We start from the raw sequence: 27385 nt of genomic DNA, 5'->3' as shown, positions 1-27385 counted from the left end.
AGATTTCTTCTGCACCCTCTCCAAAGCTTCCATATCCTTTTATAATGCAGTAGGCAGAACTGTGAACAATAATGATCACAATAATGATAAGACCGTAAGGTATAGGAGCAGGATTGGGCTACATGGCCCATCATGTCTGTTCCACCATCCCATCATGGCTGAATTATTATCCATTTCAATCTCATTCTCCTGCCTTCTTTCCTCAACCTTTGATGCCCTTATTAATTAAGAACCTATCAACCTCCGTTTTAAACATACCCAATGACTTGGCCTTCACAGCTATCAGAGGCAATGAATTCCACAGATTCACCACTCTTTGGCTAAAGAAGTTCCTCCACATCTCTGTTCTTAAGGGTCACCTTTGTATAATGAGGCTGTGTCCTCTGTTCCTAGACTCTCCCACTATAAGGAACATCCTCTTCACATGTAATCTATGTCTTTCAATATTCGATAGGTTTCAGTGAGATCCTACTTCATTCTCCTACGCTCCAGCAAGTACAGGCCTGGAGCCTTCAAACGCTTGTCATACCCTTTCATTCCTGGGATTATTCTTGTGAGCCACCACTTGTCCCTCTCCAATGCCAGCACATCCTTTCTTAGAAAAGGGACACTAAAACTACTGACAATACTCCAAGTGGAGTCTGACCAATGCCTTATAAAGCCTCATCATTATATCCTTGCTCTTATATTCTAGTTCTCTAACATTGCATTTGCCTTCCTTACCGCCAACTTGTCCCAAGTTGATGGTATCAGTTTTACTGATTGACAGCGACAGAGAAGTCTCTACTTGATTAATTTCCAGCTATCCCACCTCGGCTCACTTCCCTCTTAGACCCTTTCGAGTGCACTGTTATGTATGGATTCACCCACTACACACTCACCTAAACTCCACTTCTTCACTTGATAAATGGTTTATTATTGTCACATGTACCAAGGTACATTGGAAAACTTGTCTTATATTCCTTCCATACAGATCAATTCATTATTACAACTGTGCATAGAGATGGTACAAGGTAAATAGTAACAGAATACAGAATAAAGTTACAGTACAGAGGAACTGCTGTACAGGTAACCAGTGAAGTGCGAGGTTATTACAATGTAGATCGTGAGGCCAAGAGTTTAGCTTATTGACATCAGGAAACATTCAATAGTCATATAACAGTGGGCTAGAGCTGTCCCAGAGATTGGTGGTATGTATTTTCAGGCTTTTCTAACTTCTGCCCTTTCGAAAAGGGGAGAAGAGAGAATGTTCTGGGTGGGGTGGGGTCTTTGATTATTCTGGCAGCTTTACTGAGGCCGTGAGAAGTATAGAAAGAGTCCATGGAGGGAGGCTGGTTCCTGTGATGTGCCGAGCTGTGTCCACAACTCTGCAGATTCTTGTAGTCACAGGCAGAGCAGTTGCCATACCAAGCTATGATCTAGATAAGATACATTCTATGGTGCATCAATAAATATTGATGAGGGTCAAAGGGGACGTGCCAAATTTATTTAGCTTCCTGAAGAAGTAGAGGCACTGCTGTGCTTTCTTGGCCACGGCATCAATGTGTTTGGACCAGGATAGGCTATCCAACTCAGACTCCTCAATACTTACCTTCTTGGACACTGGCTATCTTTTTCAATATAGAGTCATACAGCACGGTAATAGCTATTCAGACCATCATGTTCATACTGACCATCAGCTACTTATATCTCCTTCTATATATCACTGGGTCTTATGAATCCCAATATTTCCATCTATGAATCAGCAACCCAGAAGGTGCCTTGAGTTTTTTCCTACATTAAAGATAATATTTTTGGTACCAACTATACTCTGTGATTTCCTTCTTTTACTATTTTCCTGCCTCAATGACGATCATCCATAAGCACTTACATCCAGTGTTATGAAGCGCCCCGTGAAGTTAGTGATGGAATAGATCAATTCCTGCCTGAGGAGTGGCTTGAGTCCACTCCAATTTGCTTACTGGCACAACAGGTCAACAGCAGATGCCATTTCATTGGTTCTTCACTCAACTCTGGAACATCTGGACAGCAAAGATGCATTCATCAGGATGCTCTTTATCAACTACAGCTTGGCATTCAATATCATCATCCCTTCAAAACTAATCAATAAGCTTTAAGACCTAGGCCTCAAAACCACCTTGTGAAATTGGATCCTCAATTTCCTCATTTACAGACTCCAGTCAGATCGGATTAGCAACAACATCTTATCCACAATCTCCATCAGCACAGGTGCACCCCAATGCTATGTGCTTGGACCCCCTGTTCTACTTGCTTTACACTTTTGACTATGAGGCTAAGCATAGCTCCATTGCCAAATCTAAGTTTGCTGATGCCACCACTGTCGTTGGCCGAATCAAAGCCAGTGACAAATCAGCATATGGGAGGGAGATTGAAAATCTGGCTGAGTGGTGACAGAACAACAGTCAATGTCAGCAAAACCAAGGAGCTGATTATTGACTTCAGGAGGAGGAAACCAGAGGTCCACGATCCAGTCTTGATTGGAGGATCAGAGGTAGAGGTAGTCATCAACTGTAAATTCTTCCGTGTTATCATTTCAGAGGACCTTCCCTGGGTCAGCATATGTGCAATTATGAAGAAAGCACGACAGCACCTCTACTTCCTTAGGAGTTTGTGAAAATTCAGTATGATATTTAAAACTTTAGAAAACTTTTATAGATGTGCGGTGGAGAGTATATTGACTGGCTGCATCATAGCCTGGTATGGAAACACCAATCAGCTGAATGGAAAATCCTACAGAAAGGTAGTCCATCACGGGTAAATCCCTTCCCTCCATTGAGCACATTTTCACGGAGTGCTTTTGCAGGAAAGCAGCATCCATCATCAGGGATCCCAACCACCCAGGCCATGTTGCCTTCTTGCTGCTGCTATTAGTAAGGAGGAACAGGAGCCTCAAGATCCACACCACCAGGTTCAGGAACAGTATTACCCCTCGTTCATCAGGCTCTTGAACCAGTGTGGATAACCTCACTCAACTTCACTTGCTCCATCACTTAACTGTTCCCACAATCTTTGGACTCGCTTTCAAGGACTCGTCATCTCAAGTTCTCAGTATTTATTTCTTATTTATTCATTATTATTATTTTCCTTTGGTTTTGTATTTGCAGTTTGTTGTCATTTGCACGTTCACTGTTTGTCCCTCCTGTTGAGCGTGGTCGTTCATTGATTTGATTATGTTTCTTGGATTTACTGTGTATATCGGCAAGAAAATGAATCTCAGGGTTGTATGTGGCATATTATGTGTACTTTGATAATAAATTGAACACTTTTTCAATTTGAAAATGCTCTCCTGAGATATTACCCATAAGTGAAACAAAAAATGCAAGAAGTTCTTAGAAAGTCATAATTCCTTCTTTCAGTCCCGATGAAGGTTCTTGGCCCAAAATGTCCCCTGTTTCTTCCTCTTTGTAGATGCTGCCTGACCTGCTGAGTTTTGTGTGTGTTGCTTTGGATTTCCAGCATTTTCATATACATCTCTTGAGTACATTTAGTGTTTGAGATTCCTGATCACTTTAATACCAGCCAGGAACGTTGACTTAGAGATGATGGGTGCTTACAATGTCAAGTTTGAAAGACTTTTCACTTGATAAGAAAAAGGCAGTTCTTATTATTTGTCAGAGGAGGGACTGTCTTAGCTTGTGGTGTCATCTCACAGGAGATAGGCTACACGAAGGTACTGACTTCCCTGTCAGGGAGAAGCAAAGGTTCTCCGCAGACTTCTTGCTGATATCAAACTCCGATCCACCATCAGTGCATCATCCGCACACGAGGAACTTGTACACTGGGAAATGCTGCTTTGACGCTCACATCACAACTGTGACTACATTTCAGAGGTAGCTCATTACTCTAAGGCACTCTGATATTGTGGAAGATGCAAACTAGAAAGTTATTTTTGTTAAAATTAAAATTTGCAAGAAAATATCCTTCTACCTGCAAATCTTGAAAAACTGGTCCTTATACTTTTTTGATTTATTATTGTCTTTTGTTAATTTACTGAGGTAAAGGTATCAGAATATAAAGGGAGCACTTCATCTCTCAGACAACGTTCCTGGCTGGAATCAAAGTTAGATTAGATTAGATTAGATTCAACTTTATTGTTATTGTGCTGAGTACAGATACAAAGCCAATGAAATACAGTTAGCATCTAACCAGAAATGCAAAGAATAGTGTTATTTACAAAATAACTGCGAATAAAAAGTAAGTGCTACAGCACACAAATATAAACGTACTGAGACAGTGCAATATGGGTACAATACTGCTTAGCACTCTGATGTGAGGTTCAGCAGGGTCATAGCCTCAGGGAAGAAGCTCTTCCTGTGCCTGCTGGTGCGGGAGCGGAGGCTCCTGTAGCACCTACCGGACGGGAGGAGAGTAAAAAGTCCATGGTTAGCATGAGATGCATCCTTGATGATGCTTTTCACCCTGCCCAGGCAGCGTTTATGGTAGATGTTCTCAATGGTGGGCAATTGGGTGTCGATAATCTGCTGGGCAGTTTTCACCAGGCTGGATTGCTTTGCGGTCCGATACAGGACAATTGCTGTACCACACTGAGGTGCAGTTGGTGAGTATGCTCTCAATGGTACAGCGGTAAAAGTCCGTCAGTATCTGGAGCTTTCTTTATGCTCCGCAGGAAATAAAGGCGCTATTTCGCCTTTTTGATCAGGATGGAGGAGTTCAGGGACCAGGTGAGATCCTCGGAAATGTAGACACCAAGGAATTTCAAACGCTAAAAAAAGGAATTGTGACTTTCTAAGTACTGCTTGAATGTTTGTTCTCACTTATGTGCAATGTCTCAGATGAGCAAATTAACGCTGGGAAAAAATGCTAGAATGCAGCAAAGGAAGGAATTTACAGAGTGTAATCAACATCAAAACAACAAATATATTTAATGTAGATAATAACGCAAGGTGCTTCCCAGTCTAGTGATTCACAGAAAAGGACTCTATTAAGCACATAAATGAGATGGTGTGTGGAGGCCTGAGTGCAGGTTGATGGGAGTAGGCAGACTAATACTTCAGCGTGGAGTGGGCGGGCTGGAGCACCTGTATCTGCGGTGTAGACAATTTGGCCCATTATGACTTTGCCAGCTCTTTGAAAGAGCTTTCCTATTGTTTTTTCTCTCATAAGACCATACGATATAGGGGTAAATTTAGGCCATTTGACTCATCAACTCTGCTCCAACATTTCATCAAGGCTGATCCATTTCCCTCTCAGCCCTAATCTCCTGCCGTCTTCCCATATCCCTTCATGCACTGACTAACCAAGAATCTATCAACCTCTGCCATAAATATACCCAATGACTTGGCCTCAACAGCCATCTATGGCAACAAAATCCACAGATTCAGCACTCTCTGGCTAAAGAAATTCCTCATTTCCATTCTGAGTGGACACAGCCTCTATTCTGAAGCTGTGCCCTCTGGTCTTAGACTCCCTCACTGTAGGAAACATCTTCTCCATATCCACTCTATCCTTTAACATTTAATATCAGAGAATATACAACCTGAAATTCTCGTTCTTTGCAGCCATCCATGAAATGGAAGAAAACCTAAAGAATGAATGACAGTAAAACATTAGAACCACAAAGCCCCTCCCACCCCCTCCCATGCGCAAACAGCAGCAAAGCATCAACTGTCCCCCTCCCCCTTCCCCCCACTTGTTCAAGCAGGAAGCAACAGTGCCCACCACCCACCAAGCAAGCAATAGCAAAGCCCCCAAAGGGAGACTGTGATCTACAGTCCCACAAAAATTATTGTTCATCCAACAATTCAACATGCCACAGCTCGTTCTCTCTCACTAAAAGGGACAGAGAGATGTCACCTTTCCACAGCGAGAGAGAGAGAGCGAGAGAGAGACCAATAGATCATTGTTTCAATGTTACAATCTGAAGCAATGTTTATTCGAGTTCACCCAACTTGAGGAGCTTCAGACTCTCTCCCCCACTCCCGCCATCGAGAGAGAGAGAGCGATCACCCGATTGGAGAGGCCTCTGAGAGTCACACCCACTGTCATGATGTTTTGATCTCTGCAGCATTCTAGTTGGCAACACTGGCAAGGAATCAGACGATCCACAGAGGCTGCCTGAGGACACACCCTGAAGGCGCGTGGTCTCCAGGCCACTCCTGGAGATATCAAAAATGGCCAGGCAGCAAGCTCCAGAAGCAGGAACTCACCACCATATAGAACCGCACTTTGAGTGCAGCTGTAGATCACAGACTCTGACAGGACCACGGCCATCTTGAAAAGGAAAAATGAGACATTAAAGAGAAGAATTTAAGTTGTTTCGTGGATGAGCTCGAAGAAGACGCCCTCTTGCACCATCTTAGCTCCTCCCCCCTCCTAAGTCTATTCGCTAGATTTCAGTGAGGTCTCCCCTCATTCTTCTGAATTCCAATGAGTACAGGCCCAGAGCCCTCAAATGTTCCTCATATGATAAGCCTTTCAATCCCATAATAATTCTTATGAACCCCCTTTGAACCAGTTCCAATGTCAGCACTTCCACAGTGAAGCCTGATGCAAAGTCCTATTCAGTTCATCCATCATTTCCTTGACTTCCATTATTCCTCTCCGGCATCATTTTCCAGCGGTTCAATATCTACTCTTGCCTTTCTTTTACACTTTATATAACTGAAGAAACTTTTTGTATCCTCTTTGATATTATTGGCGTGCTTACCTTTGTATTCCACATTTTCCTTCTTTATGACTTTTATTTAGTTCAAAGTTGTACAGTTGCCTTCTTTTGGTTTTTAAAAGCTTCCCAATTCTCTTAACTTCTCACTTATGTTTGCTCCATTGTAAGCCCTCTCTTTGGCTTTTACGTTGGCTTTGTCTTCTCTTGCAGTTGCATAATCCTGCCTTTCAAATACTTCTTCTTTGGGATGGATCTATCCTGCACCTTTTGAATTGCTTGCAGAAATTCCAGCTATTGCTGCTCTGCCTTCATCCCTGCCAGTGTTCCCTTCCAATGAACTTTGGCCAGCTCCTTTCTCATGCCTCTGTAATTCTCTTTACTCCACTGTAACACTGATACATCTGACTTTAGCTTCTCCTCCTCAATTATATTATGATCACTCTCCCCAAAGGGTTCCTCTAATCAATTCCAGTTCATTGCACAACACCTAATCCAGAATAGCTAATCCCCTACTGGGCTCAACCACAAGCTGCTGTAAAAAGCCATAGTACAAGCATTTTAAAACTCCCCCTCTCGGGATCCAGCACCAAACTGATTTTCCCAATCTACCTGCATTTTGAAACCCACCTACCTCATCACCCATCAGTTTGTACTCGTTTCTCTCCCCCCACTTCTTATTCTGGCTTCTTCCCCCTTCCTCTCCATTGCTAATGGTAGGTCTAAGCCCCTAACATTGACTGTTTATTCCCCTTCATTGATGCTGCCTGTCCTGTTGAGTTCCTTCAGCAATTCTTATGCATTGCTCTGGGTTGTCAGCATCTACAGAATCCCATGTTTATTCTTCTTTTACTATCAGCTACAGTGCACACTGGGTTAACATCAGCCTGCCCTTTCTTTGGGCTGCATTCTACATGCATTTTGCATGTTTATATTTTGCCTGAGAAAGCCTAAATGAATTGATATGCGTCAGAGTTCTGATACTTGTCAAGCAAATGGAAGATTAATATGCCATACTCAATTGGAAGTAGGCTCATCAGTTACAATCTGCTGACAATTGGATTATGACAGCAACAATTCAGACAAAGCCCACTATTCCCACATCTCTTTTTAAAGCAGTATTTGAGTGATTATAGCTGCAGGTATGTCTTTAATAGATCCTGTGGCACAATTTATCAGTGACATATCAAAGAGTGTAGTCAGTCCAGGATGCTGCTTGAGGGTGGCATCTTATCTAATCTACGTGAAATGTTCCCAGCTTGTAATGGGCCCTCTGCTCCATAGTTCCAATTTGGGTTCCTTGGAGCCCATGGTCACAAGTCAATAGTTCCAAGGCAGCTTTAAATCTGTGATGAGAGGCAAAGATGGACAGATCTTTGACCCAGAGTTGAAGTGTCTAATACCAGAGAGTGTGCATTTAACATGAGAGGAATAAGTTCAAAGGAGATGTTAGACGCAAGTTATTTTACACGGAGAGTGGAGCGTGCCTGGAATGCACTGCCGGGGGTGGTGGTAGAGGCAGATACATTAGAGGCTATTCAGGGACGTTTAGATAGGCACATGAATGTGAGGGAACTGGAAGAATATGGACATTGTGTAGGCAGAAGGGATTACTTTAGTTGGCCATTAGATTGCTAATTTAATTGGGTTGTCACAACGTTGTGAGCTGAAGGGCCATTTCCTGTGCTCCATTGTTCTATGTTCTGTCCAGTCCTGATGGAAGGTCTTGGCCTGAAACATTGACTGTTTGCTCCTCTCCGTAGATGCTGCCTGACTTGCTGAGTTCCTCCAATATTTTTTGTGTGTGTTGCTGAAGGGTTCCATCGTCTACAGAATCTCTTGTGTTGTTAATATCTGTTATGTTAACAGCCTGGAGGGGAGGGAAACAGCCTCCAAAACACAGGTGTGGGAATTTGATGGTGCTGTTATTCTACTCTGAGCAGTGCAGTGCAAGTCATTGTTCTTCTGCCTAGTTAATAGTGTGATTGCTCCGTGCAGCCATTACTATCCCCGTTATCCATTCACAGATGGGAGAGGGAACATCAGCCTTGCAAGTGTTACTCAAAATAAACTACACTTTTACAAGATGGGAGACGTTCCAGCATGGTAGCATAGCGGTTAACGCAATTGCTTTACAGTGACAGCAATCACCGATTGGGGTTTGATTCCTGCTGCCTTCTGTAAGGAGTTTGTATTTTCTCCTTGTGACCATGTGGGTTTCCTCCAAGTGCTCCGATTTCCTCCTATATTCAAAGATATAGGACCTGAAGACATAGCCTCAGAAAAGAGGGACATCCATTTGGAATAGATGAGAAATTTCTTTAACTAGAGAACAGTAAATCTATGGAATTTATTGCCACAGATGGCAGTGGAGACTGAGACATTGAATATACTTAAGGCGGAAGTTGATAGGTTTTTGATTAGTCAGGATGTCTAAGATTATGGGGAGAAGGCAGGAGAATAGGGTTGAGAGGAATAATAAAACAGCCATGATCAAATGGCGGAATAGACTCGATGGACCAAATGGCCTGATTCTGCTCCTGTGTCTAATGGGTTAGAGTTGGTCAGTTGTGGGCTTCCTATTTTGGCACCGCAACCATAGCAACACTTAAGACTGCCCCAGCACATCCCTGATACAAGCAATCCATTTCACTGTACATTTCAATAGTTCAATGTATATGTTGCAAATAAAGCCAATCTCTTAAGAGAATATATTCATAGCACAGCCCAGAGAAACATCACGAAAATCACTCACCTTGACTTCAAGACCAACAAAAACGTACCAGTGGTGCAAGACCAACCGATCCTCACTCAGGATCCATTGTAATGAGGTGCTCTTGATTTGCACTTGGTCGCCACTTTCTAAGGTACTTTCTGCACATAGTGTAGTGGCCACTGACTGTATGTTTTGTGATCTTTGCTGCTGTAGACCATCCACTACAAGGTTTGACATGTGCATTCAGAGATGCTCTTCTGGACATCACTGTTGTAACATGTGGTTACTTGAGTTACTGTTGCCTTCCTGTCAGCTTGAACCTCTCTGACCATTCTCCTCTGACCTCTCTCATTAACAAGGCAGTTTCGCCCACAGAACTGCCGCAAACTGGATTTTTTTTTTGTTTCTCAAACCATTCAATGTGAACACTGGAGGCTGTTGTGTGTGAAAATCTCAGGAGATCAGCAGTTTCTGAGGTACTCAAACCAGCATGTCTGGCACCAACATTCATTCCATGGGTAGAAATCATATAGATCATATTTTTTCCCTATTCTGACGTTTGGCGCGAACAACAATTGAACCTTGTGACTGTGTCTACATGTTTTTATGCATTGAGTTCCTGCCACATGATTGGCTGATTACATATTTGCATGAATGAGCAGGTGTATTGGTATGCCTAACGAAATGGCCACTGAATGTATGTCCTTGATCTTCTCATCTGAAGAAATAGTTTCTCTGTACCTTCTGGAACACCTTTAACATTTAGTTATGTGATACCTAGAGGGTTGTGCTATGTGATGCTCTTGATTTAGGTACCGCTGTATGCTTGTGCTTTGTGAAACGCCTGCAATCCTAAGCAAATAACTTGAGTGCTGGCAATTAATGTGGACACATTACTTGATGCTTTAGTGCTACTTTGAATTACATTTGACATATTGGAACTTTTTTAAAAAGTTAGAAAGTATGTTATTCAAATTCTGAGGCATTTGGTTCCCTCTGGATGAACATTAGGAATCCTGACTTGAATTTCCAAGCAAAGATATTTATAACACTGTTACAGCAATGACTATTCTTCATTTTCCACTCTCATTACATAGGGACTCTTAAAAACTGATCAGTATCATTTGAATCCTCTTTTCATGTGTGGATATTACCCAAGCACTAAATTATTCATGGCTTCTTTTTCAGTGCACATTTGACATGTAAACACGACTGTTTTCTATTTTTATGAGAAACGTTTTGCAAAGTTAAGTGTAAACTAGTCCATGTGGCTTTGGGAAGGGTACAGAAGAGGTTTACCAGGATGCGGCCTGGATTAGTGGACATGAGCTATAAGGAGAAGGATAAATTAGGGTAATTTTCTCTGGAGAGGCAGGGGCTGAGGTAAGACCAGACAAAAATGTATATAATTCTGTGAAGCATACTTGGAGTAGACAGCCAGCATCTTTTTCCCGGGGTTGGAAGTTATTTATTTATTCAGTGATACAGCACGGTTGCAGGCCCATCTGGTCACTCTGAGCTCTGGGTGCCCAATTAAGCCATGTGACAATTATCGTCTAATAGATAGATACTTTATTAATCCCAAAGGAAATTACAGTATCACAGTAGCATTACAAATGTGCAGATATACAAATATAGAGATACTAGAGAAGTAAGAAAGAATAAAAATTAAGTTACCAGAAACAGTCTAACAGGAGGGGGTCATCACTTCCCTGGCTATAGGTTGACTCATTATAGAGCATAATGACCGAGGGTAAGAATGACCTCATATAGCACGCTTTGGAGCAGTGCAGTTGTCTTAGTCGATTACTAAAAGTACTCCTCTGTTCAGTCAAAGTGGTATGCAGAGGGTGATAAACATGGTCCTGAATTGCCAGGATTTTCCGAAGGATCCTTTGTTCTCCCACAGCCTCCAGGGTGTCCAGTTTGACTCCTATAACAGAGCCAGTCTTTCTATTCAGTTTATTGAGCCTATTGGCATCATCCGTGTTGATGCCATTGTCCCAGTACACCACTGCATAGAAGATTGTACTGGCGACAACAGACGAGTAGAATATGTGAAGGAGAGATCTGCTTACTCCAAAGGGCCTCTGAGGCAGCTCTGGCCCTTCTTGTACACAGCCTCTGTGTTGGTGCTACACTCAAATCTGTCATCCAGGTGCACCCCCAGGTACTTGTAGGTCCTCACCACATCTACTTCCTCACCGTCAATAGTAACAGGGAGCAGTGCAGGCTTAGTCCTCCTAAAGTCTATCACCATCTCCTTTGTCTTTCTGATGTTGAACTCCAGATGCTACAGCTTGACCATTTGACAGAGTCCTCTACCATGGCCCTAATACTAGGGGGCTTGCATCTAAACTGGGAGGGGATAACTGTAAAGAGGGTGTACGGGACTAGTTTTTTTACACAGTGAGTGGGGGGTGCCTGGAATTTGTTGCCATGGATGGTGATATAGGCAGATATGATAGAGGCTCATAGATAGGCACAGAGAATGGAAGGATAGGACATTGTGCAGGCAGAAGGGATCTGTATAATTGGGCATCATTTTGGCACAACATTGTGGGTTGAAGAGCCTGCTCTTGCACTCTACTGGTCTACTTCTGTGGGTAATGTTGCAGTAATTACAACATTTAAGATACGTTTGGAGAGGTACATGAAGGATTATAACTGAAGCTGGGGCTGGCAAGGAGAATTCAGTGGTCGGCTTGGGTCAATTGGGCTAAAGGGCCTGCCTCTGTACTGTAGTAGTCTATCAGAGTATAACACTTGCTTGACAAACTCTCACTAAAGACTTAAACTTTTAAATTAACTTAACATCCACCACCTTTGTGCGAAGTGTTCAGTGCTGATCTTGTTATTCCACCTTCTCCCATATTTGAAAAGCTTCCTTATTGGAAGCCTTGTGATTCTCCCTTTGTGCTTTGAAATTTTGCAACCTTGCCTGTGTGTTCATTGAAGTCGAGAGTGCTATTCAAGGAGGATAAACTTGTTCAGTTTTATTCAAATCTCCATTTAAAAGATTAGGTTTATTTGTCATATGTACATCAAAACATACAGTGAAATGCATCGTTAGCGTCAATGGCCAAGACGGTGCTGGTGGCCAGCCTGCAGTGTCACCAGGCTTCCAGAGCCAACACAGCATGCCCACCTGTATGTGGGGGGACACTGGAGCACCTGTAGGAAACCCACACGGTCACAGGGAGACTGTAAAAACTCCTCACAGAGAGCAGCAGGAATTGAATCCCAAACACTGGCACTATAAACCACTACACTATACTACACTACCATGCCGCCTACAGTTTCAGCCTGTCTTACCCTGACAGTGTGGGCATTCACCTTATCTATGCCGCTCATGATTTCATACACCTCCATGAAGCCCTGCCAAAGGGTCTCGATCCGAAACGTCGACTGTACTTTTTTCCACAGATGCTGCATGGCCTGCTGAATTCCTCCAGCATTTTGTGTGTGCAGCTTGCTCCTGCCCCACCAAACTCATTCCTGCATAGCTCAACACTGTCTTATCCCCCCCTTGTTCGATCTCTTCCTACCTATGTTCTGAATTTGTTCGATGATTTTAAGTTCCCTGGCCCCCACCGTTTTATTTTCACCATCGATGTCGAGTCCCTATATACCGCCATCACTCACCAGGAAGGTCTCAAAGCTCTCCGCTTCTTTTTGGATTCCAGACCTAACCAGTTCCCCTCTACCACCACTCTGCTCCGTCTAGCAGAATTAGTCCTTACTCATAATAATTTCTCCTTTGGCTCCTCCCACTTCCTCCAAACTAAAGGTGTAGCCTTGGGCACCCGTATGGGTCCCAGCTATGCCTGCCTTTTTGTTGGCTTTGTGGAACAATCTATGTTCCAAACTTATACTGGTATCTGTCCCCCACTTTTCCTTCGCTACATCGACGACTGCATTGGCGCTGCTTCCTGCACGCATGCTGAGCTCGTTGACTTCATTAACTTTGCCTCCAACTTTCTCCCTGCCCTCAAGTTTACCTGGTCCATTTCCGACACCTCCCTCCCCTTTCTTGATCTTTCTGTCTCTGTCTCTGGAGACAGCTTATCTACTGATGTCTACTATAAGCCTACGCACTCTCACAGCTACCTGGACTATTCCTCTTCCCACCCTGTCTCTTGCAAAAATGCCATCCCCTTCTCGCAATTCCTCCGTCTCCGCCGCATCTGCTCTCAGGATGAGGCTTTTCATTCCAGGACAAGGGAGATGTCCTCCTTTTTTAAAGAAAAGGGCTTCCCTTCCTCCACCATCAAATCTGCTCTCAAATGCATCTCTCCCATTTCACGCACATCTGCTCTCACTCTATCCTTCCGCCACCCCACTAGGAATAGGATTCCCCTGGTCCTCACCTACCACCCCACCAGCCTCCGGGTCCAACATATTATTCTCCGTAACTTCCGCCACCTCCAACGGGATCCCACCACTAAGCACATCTTTCCCTCCCCCCCCACCTCTGCTTTCCATAGGGATCGCTCCCTACGCGACTCCCTTGTCCATTCGTCCCCCCCATCCCTTCCCACCGATCTCCCTCCCGGCACTTATCCTTGTAAGCGGAACAAGTGCTACACATGCCCTTACACTTCCTCCTTCACCACCATTCAGGGCCCCAGACAGTCCTTCCAGGTGAGGCGACACTTCGCCTGTGAGTCGGCTGGGGTGATATTATGCGCCTGGTGCTCCCGGTGTGGCCTTCTATGTATTGGCGAGACCTGACGCAGGCTGGGAGACCGTTTCGCTGAACACCTACGCTCTGCCAGAGAAAGCAGGATCTCCCAGTGGCCACACATTTTAATTCCACGTCCCATTCCCATTCTGATATGTCTATCCAGGGCCTCCTCTACTGTCAAGATGAAGCCACACTCAGGTTGGCGGAACAACACCTTATATTCCGTCTGGGCAGCCTCCAACCTGACGGCATGAACATTGACTTCTCTAACTTCCGTTAAGGCCCCACCTCCCCTTCATACCCCATCCGTTATTTATTTATTATTATTATTAATTTTTTTTCTCTCTCCTTTTTCTCCCTCTGTCCCTCTCACTATACTCCTTGCCCATCCTTTGGGCTCCCCCCACCTTTCTTTCCCCTTGGGCCTCCTGTCCCATGATCCTCTCCTTTCTCCAGCCTTGTACCTTTTTGCCAATCAACTTTCCAGCTCTTAGCTCCATCCTTCCCCCTCCTGTCTTCTCCTATCATTTCGGATCTCCCCCTCCCACTTTCAAATCCCTTACTATTTCTTCTTTCAGTTAGTCCTGATGAAGGGTCTCAGCCCGAAACGTCGACTGTGCCTCTTCCTATAGATGCTGCCTTGCCTGCTGCGTTTCACCAGCATTTTATGTGTGGTGTTTTGTGTGTGTTGCTTGGATTTCCAGCATCTGCAGATTTTTTCTTGTTTTCCATAAGGTCTTCTATAAGACCATAAGATACAGGAGCAGAAGTAGGCCATTTGGCCCACCGAGTCTGCTCCGCCATTCAACCATGGGCTGATCCAATTCTTCCAGTGTTCCCCACTCCCCTGCCTTCTCCCCATACCCTTTGTTGCTCTGGCTAATCAAGAACCTATCTATCTCTGCCTTAAATACACCCAATGACTTGGCCTCCACAGCTGCTCATGGCAACAAATTCCACAGATTTACCATCCTCTGACTAAAGTAATTTCTCCGCATCTCTGTTCTAAATGGACGTCCTTCAATCCTGAAGTCATGCCCTCTTGTACTAGAATCCCTCACCATGGGAAATAACTTTGCCATAAGTAATCTTTCCAGGCCTTTTAACATTCAGAATGTTTCTGTGTGCGATCCCCCCTCATTCTCCTGAACTCTGGGGAATACAGCCCAAGAGCTGCCAGATGTTCCTCATACGGTAACCCTTTCATCCCTGGAATCATTGTGAATCCTCTGTGAACCCTCTCTGATGTCAGTATATCCTTTCTAAAGTAAGGAGCCCAAAACTGCACACAATACTCCAAATGTCGTCTCACGAGTGCCTTATAGAGCCTCAATATCACAACCCTGCTGTTATATTCTATACCTCTAGAAATGAATGCCAACACTGCATTGGACTTCTTCACAACCGACTCAACCTGGAGGTTAACTATTAGAGTATCTTGCACAAGGACTCCCAAATCCCTTTGCATCTCCGCATTTTGAATTCTCTCCCCATCTAAATAATCGTCTGCCCGTTTATTTCTTCCACCAAAGTGCATGACCATACACTTTCCAACATTGTATTTCATTTGCCACTTCTTTGCCCATTCCCCTAAACCAGGTGTCCCCAACCTTTTTTGCAACATGGACCAGTTTGTTATCGACAATATTCTTGCGGACCTGTGGGGAAGGTGGGCAGTAGGGTTGCCAACGGACAAAAGTAGCAGTCAAACACGTTGTGTTTACCGCGAAAGGACTACAATTACTATGAAGCCTTGCGCAGGCACCAGTGCGCATGCGTGACTTGCGCATACGTGTACGTGCTGATTTTTTTCTACAAATCGTTTTGCCGATTCTGTTCGGGGGGGTGCGGTGTTAATCACAACCAGAATATAGGTGATAAGTGGCTAATACACTCAATTTCGTTTCTAAAAGGGTTTATCTAATGGGTTTAATATTAAACACACAGCACATATTTTCCTCGCATGAATATAGGGATAAGCCAGTTATCAGGGGAGGACCGGGGAGCTTGAAGTAAGTGTTGAACGAACTTCCAGTAGAAGTGGTAGAGGCAGGTTCGATATTACTATTTAAAGAAAAATTGGATAGGTATATGGACAGGAAAGGATTGGAGGATTGTGGGCTGAGTGCAGGTCGGTGGGACTAGGTGAGAGTAGCGTTCAGCACGGACTAGAAGGGCCGAGATCGCCTGTTTTCGTGCTGTAACTGATATATGGTTATATAAGTCACTTATAAGTCAATAGCATCGTAACATTTTAAGTAACGTTTTGATATTAAACACACCACATATTTTCCCAGTATGAACATATAAAATCATTGCAACACACCAGTATCGCTGAATCAGTGGGAGCCCTGGGCTTGTTCCCCTGCAACAAGACGGTGCCATCGAGGGGTGATGGGAGACAGCGATACTAGAAGGGGGTTCCTTATGTCCAGTCTATTCCGCAAATTAGTTTTCGTTGCATTCATTGCAGAGATATGTTAGAAATGGAAGCAATGTTTTCAGTGCTTTCGTGGCTACCTCAGGATATTTAGCCTTGACTTTGCTCCAGAATGCCGGCAGAGATGTTATGTCAAGTATGCTTTTTAGCCTGCCCTCATTTGCAAGTTCCCGCGCTGACATGGATGATGCGTGGGTAATGACCTCGCGTGCGTTCAAGCTCAACAGTGGCCGTGACAGGGAATGCAGAAAGGTGCAGCTGACTGATATCGCCAAATCATATCATTTCCTCGCGGCCCGGTAGCACATGCTTTGTGGCCCGGTGGTTGGGAACCGCTGCCCTAAACTATCTAGGTATCTCTGCAGGCTCTCTGTTTCCTCAACATTACCCTCCACCTATCTTTTAATTATTAATCACCCCCACAAACAACTGTTTCAAGACTCAAGAATCAACTTCATTTGTCATATACAATTAGATATATAAGAAATTTGCTGCAATGTGTTAAAAGTAGATTTCTTATCGAAGTATGTATATGTCACCACGTACTAACCTGACATTCATTTTCCTGGGAGCTTTCACAGTTGATACAAAGAAACACAATGGATTCAGTGAAAAACTACACACAAGCAAAGACAAGCAGCCAATATGGAAAAGAAAACAAACTAAGCAATACAGGAAAATGACAGTAAATAGATAGATAGATAAATAAATAAATAACACTGAGAACATGAGTTGTAGAGTCCTTGAAAGTGAGTCCATAGGTTGTGGGATCAGTACAGAGCTGAGGTGGGTGAAGTTATCCAGGCCAGTTCAGGTGCCTGATGGTTGAAGGGGAAATAACTGTTCCTAAACCTGCTGGTTTTGGACATAAGACTACTGCACCTCCTTCCCAATAGCAGCAGTGAGAAGCCAGCGTGACCTGGATGATAGGCGTCATCCAAGACAGATTCCCTGAAACAATACCATCAAGGAATTTAAAGTCACTGACTCTCTCCATATCCAATCCCCTCATGCCGACTGGCTCATGGACCTCCAGTTTCCTCCTCCTGTAGCTCTTTGGTTTTGCTAATGTCGAGTGAGAGATTGTTGGTGTGGAGGTATTCGCCTTCTATGTCCGTTTTGAAAGGGAGAACACAACTACAGCTGTGAAGATCCCTGCTGCACCTGATGACCCTGTGATCTCCATCTCAGAGTCCAATGTTAGACTGTCTTTAAAGAGAGTGAACCCTCGCAAGGCAGAAGGGCCTGATGGAATAGCTGGTAAGGCTCTGAAAACCTGTGCCAACCAACTGGCAGAAGCACTCAAGGACATTTTCAACCTCTCACTGCTACGGGCAGAAGTTCCCACTTGCTTCAAAAAGGCAACAATTATATCAGTGCCTAAGAAGATTAATGTGAGCTGCCTTAATGACTATCGCCCGGTAGCACTCACATCTATAATGATGAAATGCTTTGAGAGGTTGGTCATGTCTAGACTGAACTCCTGCCTCAACAAGGACTTGGACCCATTGCAATTTGCCTATCACCACAATAGGTCAACGGCAGATGCAATCTCAATGGCTCTCCACACGACTTTAGATCATCTAGACAACACAAACACCTATGTCAGGATGCTGTTCATCAACTATAGCTCAGCATTTAATACCATCATTCCCACAATCCTGATTGAGAAGTTGCAGAACCTGGGCCTCTGTACCTCCCTCTGCAATTGGATCCTCAACTTCCTAACTGGAAGTCCACAGTCTGTGTGGATTGGTGATAATATCTCCTCCTCGCTGACGATCAACACTGGTGCACCTCAGGGTTGTGTGCTTAACCCACTGCTCTACTCTCTATATACCCATGACTGTGTGGCTAGGCATAGCTCAAATACCATCTATAAATTTGCTGATGATACAACCATTGTTGGTAGAATCTCAGGTGGTGACGAGAGGACGTACAGGAGTGAGATATGCCAACTAGTGGAGTGGTGCCACAGCAACAACCTGGCACTCAATGTCTGTAAGACGAAAGAGCTGATTGTGGACTTCAGGAAGAGCAAGGCGAAGGAACACATACCAATCCTCATAGAGGGATCAGAAGTGGAGAGAGTGAGCAGTTTCAAGTTCCTGGGTGTCAAGATCTCTGAGGATCTAACCTGGTGCCAGCATATCGATGCAGTTATAAAGAAGGCAAGACATGACTATACTTTATTAGGAATTTGAAGAGATTCGGTATGTCAACAAATACAGTCGAAAACTTCTATAGATGTGCCGTAGAGAGCATTCTGACAGACTGCATCACTGTCTGGTATGGGTGGGCGGGCTACTGCACAGGACCGAAAGAAGCTGCAGAGGGTTGTAAATTTAGACAGCTCCATCTTGGTACTAGCCTACAAAGTACCCAGGACATCTTCAAGGAGCAGTGTCTCAGAAAGGCAGCGTCCTTTATTAAGGACCTCCAGCACCCAGAGCATGTTCTTTTCTCACTGTTTTCATCAGGTAGGAGGTACAGAAGCCTGAAGGCACACACTCAGTGATTCAGGAACAGCTTCTTCCCCTCTGCCACCCGATTCCTAATTGGACATTGAACCCCTGGACACTACCTCACTTCTTTTAATATACAGTATTTCTGGTTTTTGCACAATTTTTATTCTATTCAATATACATATACTGAATAAAATTTATTTATTTATTGTTTTTTCTTCTTTATTATGTATTGCATTGAACTGCTGCTGGTAAGTTAACAAATTTCACGTCACACGCCGGTGATAATAAATCTGATTCTGATTCAACCAGGTTTTCAATCTCACTTCTATACGGTATGCCAATTTATCACCACCTTTGTTTTGGTCAACAACAATGGTGTCATCAGCAAATTATTAATGACATGACATGCTAAAAAAGCAACATGATTCAACAGGTATAAAGAATAAATAATTATATTTAAAAAACAAAGTTAGAAATTAAAGTACAGTTTTGGAATCAAATGTGCATAAAATACATAAATACCAGCAATATAAACATTTTTGAAAGGTGGTTTAAAGTGTTTTCAGTGCAGTACAGTGACTGAGCTAATAGACAGAGGGGATGGGGTGGGGATAGGGGCTAACTGGAAAGGTTGATCAGATTAACTGTCTGGGGTAAGAAATTTATAAGATGGTGTGAAGTTTTTGTTTTAATAGGTTCTTCGCCTTGTCGTCAGGTTTCTGAACGGACAATGAACCCATGAACACTACCTTTGCTCTCCTCTTGCACTACGTATTTATCTTCTCTATGTACTGTATTCTGTATTTCTCATTTTAATTTATAGTATTTTTAATGTATTGTACTGTACTGCTACAGCAAAACAACTAATTTCATGACATATATCAGTGATAGTAAACCTGATTCCGAGCTCCAATGTGCTTTCCAGAACGGAGCTTTTGGAAAAGGCAGTTTTCAAGGTAATCTTGGAGGTTGATGTCCATTGGTACATGCTGGGTTATAATAACTCACTGTGTGGAAATCTGTGTCTTCTCTCACCTGGTGCGCATGCTATTTACCCATTATGCACCCCTGTCAGTGAAGCAGTTCCTCCTTATTCACTTTGTCTGTGGCTCTTCACTTCACCAATGGCACCAGAATGTATGCTGCTGAAGTAGTTGTACTAAAGTACCTTATCTACACCCTTTGAAGTCAGTCCTTTCAAAGAACAATCTCCTTCCTTATCCGCTCCCAGGAAAACTCCTCCTATTCTCACAGACTGCATCAGTGAAGAGCAAAGCTTCTTGCTTTCAGTTTCTCCCTTTGGAGGGCTTGATTCTTCTCAGTGCTTTCAAATGAAAAGAGCTCTTAAGGCCACAAAAAAGAAAACAAACTTATGGTTTCTCTAATGTTTGCAATGACTCCCCTAGAAATGGCAAAGCATTTTTCAACCAGTGAAGTGCTTACAATGTGGAATCATTCTCGTTATATCAGGAAACGCTGCTGACATTTTCTGCACAGCAAGATCCTATCAAAGATGATGCGGGTACAACACTGCAAAAGTCTTAGGCACATATATATAGCTAGGGTACCTAAGACTTTTGCACAGTACTGTATTTGTCAATATGGAGTGGAGAATGACTGTAAATCTGGAGGGAGCAAAGGGTGGTGGGATGGTGAGGGTGGAGTGAGGTGGGACAGGTGGCAGAGAAGGAGTGTCAGGAGGGGCAGGTGTGGTGGTGTGGGTGCAGACACACCCAGCCCTGAGACACCAGGCATGATGATTTGATTCCAATTATTGATCATTACAGAATGTCTCTCTGGTGCTTCCCATTCCCTCTCCTCTCCCTTCCCCTTTTCCCAACCACGATTCCTCTCTCTCTGTCCCCTTTTCCCCACTCTCAGTCTGCAATAGTAATCCATATCAGAATCAGGTTTATTATCACTCACGTACGTCACGAAATTTGTTTTTTTTGCGGCCGCATCACAGTGCAATACATAAACTTAGTACAGTACTATGCAAAAGTCTTAGGCACTTAACTATATACATGTGTGTGCCAAAGACTTTTGTGCAATACTGTAACCACTTGATAATCCATTTTTCAGTGGTGTTGACTGAGGGTCCGCTGATGGTGACCAGACTTGCATCACCGTCTGGTACGGAGGGACCACTGCAGAGGATTGGGAAAAGGCTGCAGAGAACTGCAAACTCAGCCGGTCAGCCAGCTCCATCGTGGGCACTGGCCTCCGCTCCATCTAGGATCAAGGCCTTAAAAAGGCGGCATCCATCATTAAGGTCCCCCACCACTCATGACATGCCCTCTTCTCATTACTACCATCAGTCAGGTGGTACAGGAGCCTGAAGACACACATTCAATGTTTTAGGAACAGCTTCTTCCCTTCTGCTGTCAGATGGACAATGAACCCATGAACACAACCTCGCTATCTTTGCTGTCTCTCTGCACTGCTTATTTATTTATGTACGGCAAACGTGTGCGCATGTAAGTCGTCAAATTTATTGCTTTGTATCAGCAGTACAATGCAATACGTAAAATATACTATAAATTACAATAAGAAACATATACTAAGTACAAATTTCACAACATCTGTCAGTGATAACAAACTGATTCTGCCTTTGTAGAGATACTGTCTACAAAGCATACTGCAGTTACTCACCCAGGCTACACTGGGTGATAATTTTGATTATTGGTTGGTAGGTTAATTGGTCATTGTAAATTGCCCTGTGATTAGGCTAGGATTAAATTGGAGGATCGCTGGGCGACATGTCTCGAGGGGCCCACTCTGCGCTGAATCTCAATAAATAAATAATAAACCTATCTAATTCTGATTCTCTTTCGGATAGATATTGGCCGGGGAAGATTCATTAAATTAAGGTCACAGTAAATGTGAACTGAGCTACTGTGTGAGTGCAGAACCCCAATGCCAGGAGAGTCAGCCCCAACTGAATGTTTCTGGTTCTGGAGTGGGGCTGTTAGCCACTGCCTCACTGTGATGCTAGTGGAAATTCCTAAACTGGCATTGCTAGAAAATGGGGAGGGGGGGGACAGGGCAGGAGCCTCAAGCTGTCACTGGGTCACTACAGCCCAGAAAGTTCAGTGAAGAGTTGACCCTGTTCACTCTCATACGGGAAGGGCAGGCTTAAAATTTTTATTCTATAAATATTCTTTATTCACCATAGTATGTGCAGGAAATGCAACCAGCACTTGCCTTTCTCTGCATTTGAAAAATTAATCCAATACGAAGTTCAGTGTGCAACATCGAGTCTAGTTTATTGTCATGTGCCCAACTACGGTGAGGTACAGGGTCAGTGAAAACCTTGCAGCAGCATCACAGACACGTAGCTTCAGACAATAAACAGAATACAAATTCTTGTTTTCTCTTACAGAATGCATCATTTTTATCAAAACTAGTTCTAGTCATCATAAAAATATTTACAAGAATTAACCATGCAGTTGCTTTGCATTCTTACATTCATGGTAATATTTTCAGTGCTGTTCTATTGCTGTACATTCCCACTGCTGCCATTCATGTTGCCCTCTGGTGTGGTACACTTCCACAATGATTGAGGGCTTCCTCACCCAACCTAGCCCCTACCTCTCCAGTAGCAGAAGAACCCTGCATTCTGGTCCTTCCCTGCCTAGCCAACAGAATGAATTTATGAAGTGTTTGAGACAGAACCCAGGCCTCAGTCCAATGCTGATCAGACCCTTCACCATGGTCTCTCCTGACAAAGCCTTTGAGGTGGGGCACCAAGCTTTAGTGCATCCCTCAGCACATGCTCCTGCGTCCTGGAATGTGCCAGTTGGCAGCCTGCCTTTGTGGACATCTAGCACTAGGAAAGCGATGGGTTGTGTGCGGACCAAATAGTAAAACCAGTCTCAGCTGTAATCAGGCTGTGAGAGTGATTTGCAGCCATTCAGAATTGGAATTGTGTTTACTCACACTGACAGATCTTGTGAAATTTGACATTTTGTGGCAACAGTGCAGTGCCGGACTTAACAAATATTATACGTCACAATAAGAAATAACTTAAATAAATAGTGCAAAAGAGGAAGGGCGAGGACCGCTTTCAGAAATCTGATGGTGGCTCAGAAGATGTTGAATGTGTCCTCAGGCTGTTGTACCTCCTCCCTGATGGTAGCACTGAAATGAAGACACGTCCCAGATGATGAGGGTTCTTAATAACGGATGCCACCTTTGTAAAATACTACCTTTTGAAAATGATGGAACTGGCTGAGTCTACAAATCTGTGCAGCCCCTTTCAGTCCTTTGCATTGGACCCCCATACCAAATGGTGATACCACAGGTCGGAATGCTGTCCACAGTACATCTGTAGAAATTTGCTGGAGTCTTTGGCAACATACCAAATCTCCTCAAACTCCTGGTGAAGTATAGTCATTGACTTGCCTTCTTCCTGTTTTCATTAATATGTTTGACCAGAGCCTGGCACGAACAGCCGTGCTGGTTACCGTTCTACTGATAGACTATATCCAATGTAGTGACCAACAGCTGAGAAGCTTTGTCAACCTCATAGTCACACTGATACATGCTCAACTTCCCTGTCATATTGTTCTAGCTGCTTCCCTCTCCTGCTGCGAGTCCAAACTTCTTGTGTCCACTGCAGGAAGGAAGGAATAGTTCTGAGAAATACTAATTAATTTGGCAGATTCATCCAGTGTCTCGATCATGTGCAGTGGAATTGGAACCATGCCTTTATTTTGCTTTTTAAGATCAATTTTTTTAAAAAGCTGGCACAGTATTGGTGGTTTGATCTCGGACATGACCTTGTAACTTTTAACCCTATGCCCTTGTTGGTTCAATGATAAGGCATACAGCTGACACTGTGCATGTTGGAACTTGAAGGCAGAGTTCAGGATTAATGGCAGGATGTTAGGCAGTATGGAGGAACAAGGGATCTTGGGGTCCACAGGAGGGTGTAATTTTAAGGTGATTAGGGGAAAGTATGGCGGGGATGTCAGAGTTAAGTTTTTTTAAATAGAGAGTGCTGGGTTCATGGAACCTGCTGCCATGGGTGGTAGTAGAGGCGGGTGCATTGAGGATATTTAAGAGTTTCTTAGATAGGTGCAAGAATGTTAGAAAAATGGAGGACTGTATGGGAGGGGAGGGTTAGATTGATCTTAAAGTAGGTTAAAGGGTCAGCACATCATAGACAGAAGGGCCTGTACTGTGCTGTAATGTTCCATGTTTTTGTATGTTTTGATCATTCTGAATAGCTCCTTCCTTGGCCTTAAATGCTGCTTCCCCCCTCAGTCTCTGAGATGACCTCCAGCTCAGTAGCACGGTGATATTGATTCTTCTCCAGTCTGAGACCTCACACACCCCGTCTACATCAGACCACCACCGGCAGCCATCCTCCAAGTGGCTCTATTTTCCAAACGCTGCATGCTTCCCTCTCTCCCTCTCACTCTCCATCTCTCTCTCTCCATCTCCATCTCTCTCTCTCTCTCCATCTCCATCTCTCTCTCTCTCTCTATCTCTCTCTAATATACTATAGCACTCACCAGTTTGGTTCAAGCTTCAACGGAATTGCCCCAAAATGATAGTTGGTGTCAAAGGTTGTGAATGGCCTGCTGAACATTTTAACTTTTCCTCAAAGAGATGATAATGAACGTTGTGACATGCCTGCCGTCTCTGGGAGGTGGACTCTGAGATAATGTTGATGTGCCGTGGTAGTGTGGCGTTATTACTGCTTGGCACGTTCCAGAGTTTGGAGTTCATTTCTGGTGCCTTTCTGCAAGGAGTCTCTGTTTCTTCTCTCCATGGAATACGTGGGTTTTCCCCGGGTCCTCTGGCTTCCTCCCACAGTCTAAAGACATACTGGGTAGGTTAATTGGTCGTTGTAAGTTGTCCCATGATTAGGTTAGGGTTAACTGGGTTTGTGGGGGCTTGCTGGGACGGCTTGGCTCAAAGGGCCGGGAGGACCTACGCTACCCCAAATGGTTCCTGTTCTCTGGATATACACATATACAAGTGTTATCAAAATGCTGGATGAACTCAACAGGCCAGGCAGAATCTACGGAGGGAACAAACAGTTGGCATTTCAGGCTGAGAGTCTTCATTGCATTTGCTGAATGACTTCAGAATTTGTGCACACAAGTCCTGACGTTGTCCGTTCAGGTATACTCACTGTCTATGTCCGACTGTTCCTCCTTCAGCAGTTTTGAACAAAACTAGACAGAGATCGCTCCACAGAACCACCCTCACTGAGAAAGATCCAGGCCAAAGGGCTTTAAAAACAATCCAAAATTCAGGTAATAGTTTATCATAGAACAATGAGACTGAGCTCTGCTGACTGAAAAAACAGACCAATTTACACGTTGTCTACCCCCCCACCCATAAAAAACACGCTAATAAAATTAATCAGTGATTTATATTAATTCATTAGTCAGATGTTCTTACTTACAGTTATGAAGTTATTATCCAATAATGGAGTTCACGAGTATGTACAACATGGTAGATTCTTCCTGGTAAAACAATGCAGTCACTAACTTGCAAATAAAACCAGCGAGTGAACTTGTGTGGCTCTCCACCACATGGTAGAGTCCAGTTTGTTTCCCTGTTGAATGACCTGTTAGGAAAGGCTGTACCTATCTGAGCCATAACTTGTACCAGCTGAACCTCCATGCTGTAAAACTGTTCTGCTGATGACAGTCAAAAGCTTCCAGGTCAGGAAGCAGCTGGTATCGTCCACAAAGTTCTTTTGGTGAATCTAAAGTTGTAAGTGCTGCACGTGACTCAGTCCATGTTCTCATTAACCCAGAGGAGCAGAAAATACGGTTTCAGTGCCTTAGATGGACAACTTCTGTGATAAGTGCACTGCATCTTATAGAACAGTCCTGTCAATAAAATGGTACTTACTTTGAGAGAGAATACTAAATTGATACATACATATATAATGATGTATGTATCAGTATACAAGTTTCTGTTTTCCAAGGAGTTGTTTTTCACTTTATCCTCTGTTTTTGGCATTGCAGTGGCCCTGAATATTATGACTATGGACATGGAACAAGTGAAGAGACGTACAACAGTTATGGTAAACCCAGTTCCATTTTCTCTTTGTTCATGATTGAGTCTGCATTAGGAAGTGGATGCTTCCAAAGCTTTAGGTCATGATGAAAGGTTTTGGCCTGAAACATTGGCTCTTTACTCCTCTACATAGATGCTGCCTGACCTGCTGAGTTCCTCCAGCACTGTGTGTGTGATACACTGGATTTCCAGCTTCTGCAGGATCTGCTGCATTTCTGCTTTGAAAAGTCCACGTACTAGTTGAGTACCTCTAATCTCGGTTATGGCTGGGGTTAGAGATTGAACAAAGTCAAAGTCAAGGCTGACTGAATTATCGTATGTATAAGTACATGTATTAACGAGTGCAGTGAAAAACTTACTTGTATCAGCATCACAGGCACATAACATCAGATAAACAGCATTCACAAGAAAAACATAAACATGAATTATAACAACCCACATCAAAGTTGCTGGTGAGCGCAGCAGGCCAGGCAGCATCTCTAGGAAGAGGTACAGTCTACGTTTCAGGCCGAGACCCTTCGTCAGGACTAACGTAGGACTTCGTTAGTCCTGACGAAGGGTCTCGGCCTGAAACGTCGACTGTACCTCTTCCTAGAGATGCTGCCTGGCCTGCTGCATTCACCAGCAGCTTTGATGTGGGTTGCTTGAATTTCCAGCATCTGCAGAATTCCTGTTGTTTGCGTTTTTAACATGAATTATAAATGATTTGTACATAAAAAAACACAATTAGAACAAAATGAAAGTTTGTTTTAGTGCAAAATGATTAACGTGATCATGGTGTTGAGCTGATCATAGCGTTGTGCCAGTTTACCAACCAGCACAACAGTCATCACCACCACAGTAGGTACAGAGTAGTGGTGGTTAGTGTTGTGCGTTTGGTTCATCAACAAAGTACACACACAAATTGCTGGAGGAATACTATAAGGAGAAGAGGTGAACTATTAGCAACATGATCATCTTTCTCTTGTGTGCCTTTTTATTTTCAATTAAGATGTTGCTAATAATGAAGGGCAATGACATCAGACCAAAGAGGAAATGGCAGAGATGGCTTTCTGTAGGAGTTGACAATGCAGAAGTGGCTTTCTGAGGGAGCTGACAATGTATAGATGGCTTTCTGTAGGAGTTGACAATGGCAGAAGTGGCTTTCTGTGGGAGTCGACAATGCAGAAATGGCTTTCTGTGGGAGTTGACAATGTATAGATGGCTTTCTGTGAGAACTGACAATGCAGAAGTGGCTTTCTGTGGAAGCTGACAATGGCAGAGATGGCTTTCTGTGGGAACTGATAATGCAGAAATGGCATCTTGTGGGAGCTGACTGAGGAAGAGAGGAGAGTAATGATGTGTTGATAGGGTAAGGTGAAAAGGGATAGCAAGAGGTTTGTGTGAA

General features: G+C 43.7%; 1 protein-coding gene across 2 annotated transcripts in view; it reads left to right on the top strand.

Moving 5' to 3' along the window:
* The window catches only part of khdrbs2 (KH domain containing, RNA binding, signal transduction associated 2), a 521774-nt gene that overhangs the window by 461059 nt on the left and 33330 nt on the right, over positions 1-27385 (top strand). For both annotated transcript variants that reach the window (XR_010016971.1, XM_063040191.1), the window contains exon 8: positions 25947-26005. Coding sequence is in view for 1 of the 2 variants with exons in the window: in XM_063040191.1 (XP_062896261.1) it covers positions 25947-26005 (59 nt within the window). In the remaining variant the exon portion in view is untranslated. The remainder of the gene's footprint in view (positions 1-25946; positions 26006-27385) is intronic.

The sequence above is a fragment of the Mobula hypostoma genome, chromosome 2 (genome assembly GCF_963921235.1).
Source record: "Mobula hypostoma chromosome 2, sMobHyp1.1, whole genome shotgun sequence".
Lineage (NCBI taxonomy): Eukaryota > Metazoa > Chordata > Chondrichthyes > Myliobatiformes > Myliobatidae > Mobula > Mobula hypostoma.
The sequence above is the reverse complement of the archived record's forward strand: the minus strand, read 5'-3'. Positions and strand labels throughout refer to the sequence as shown.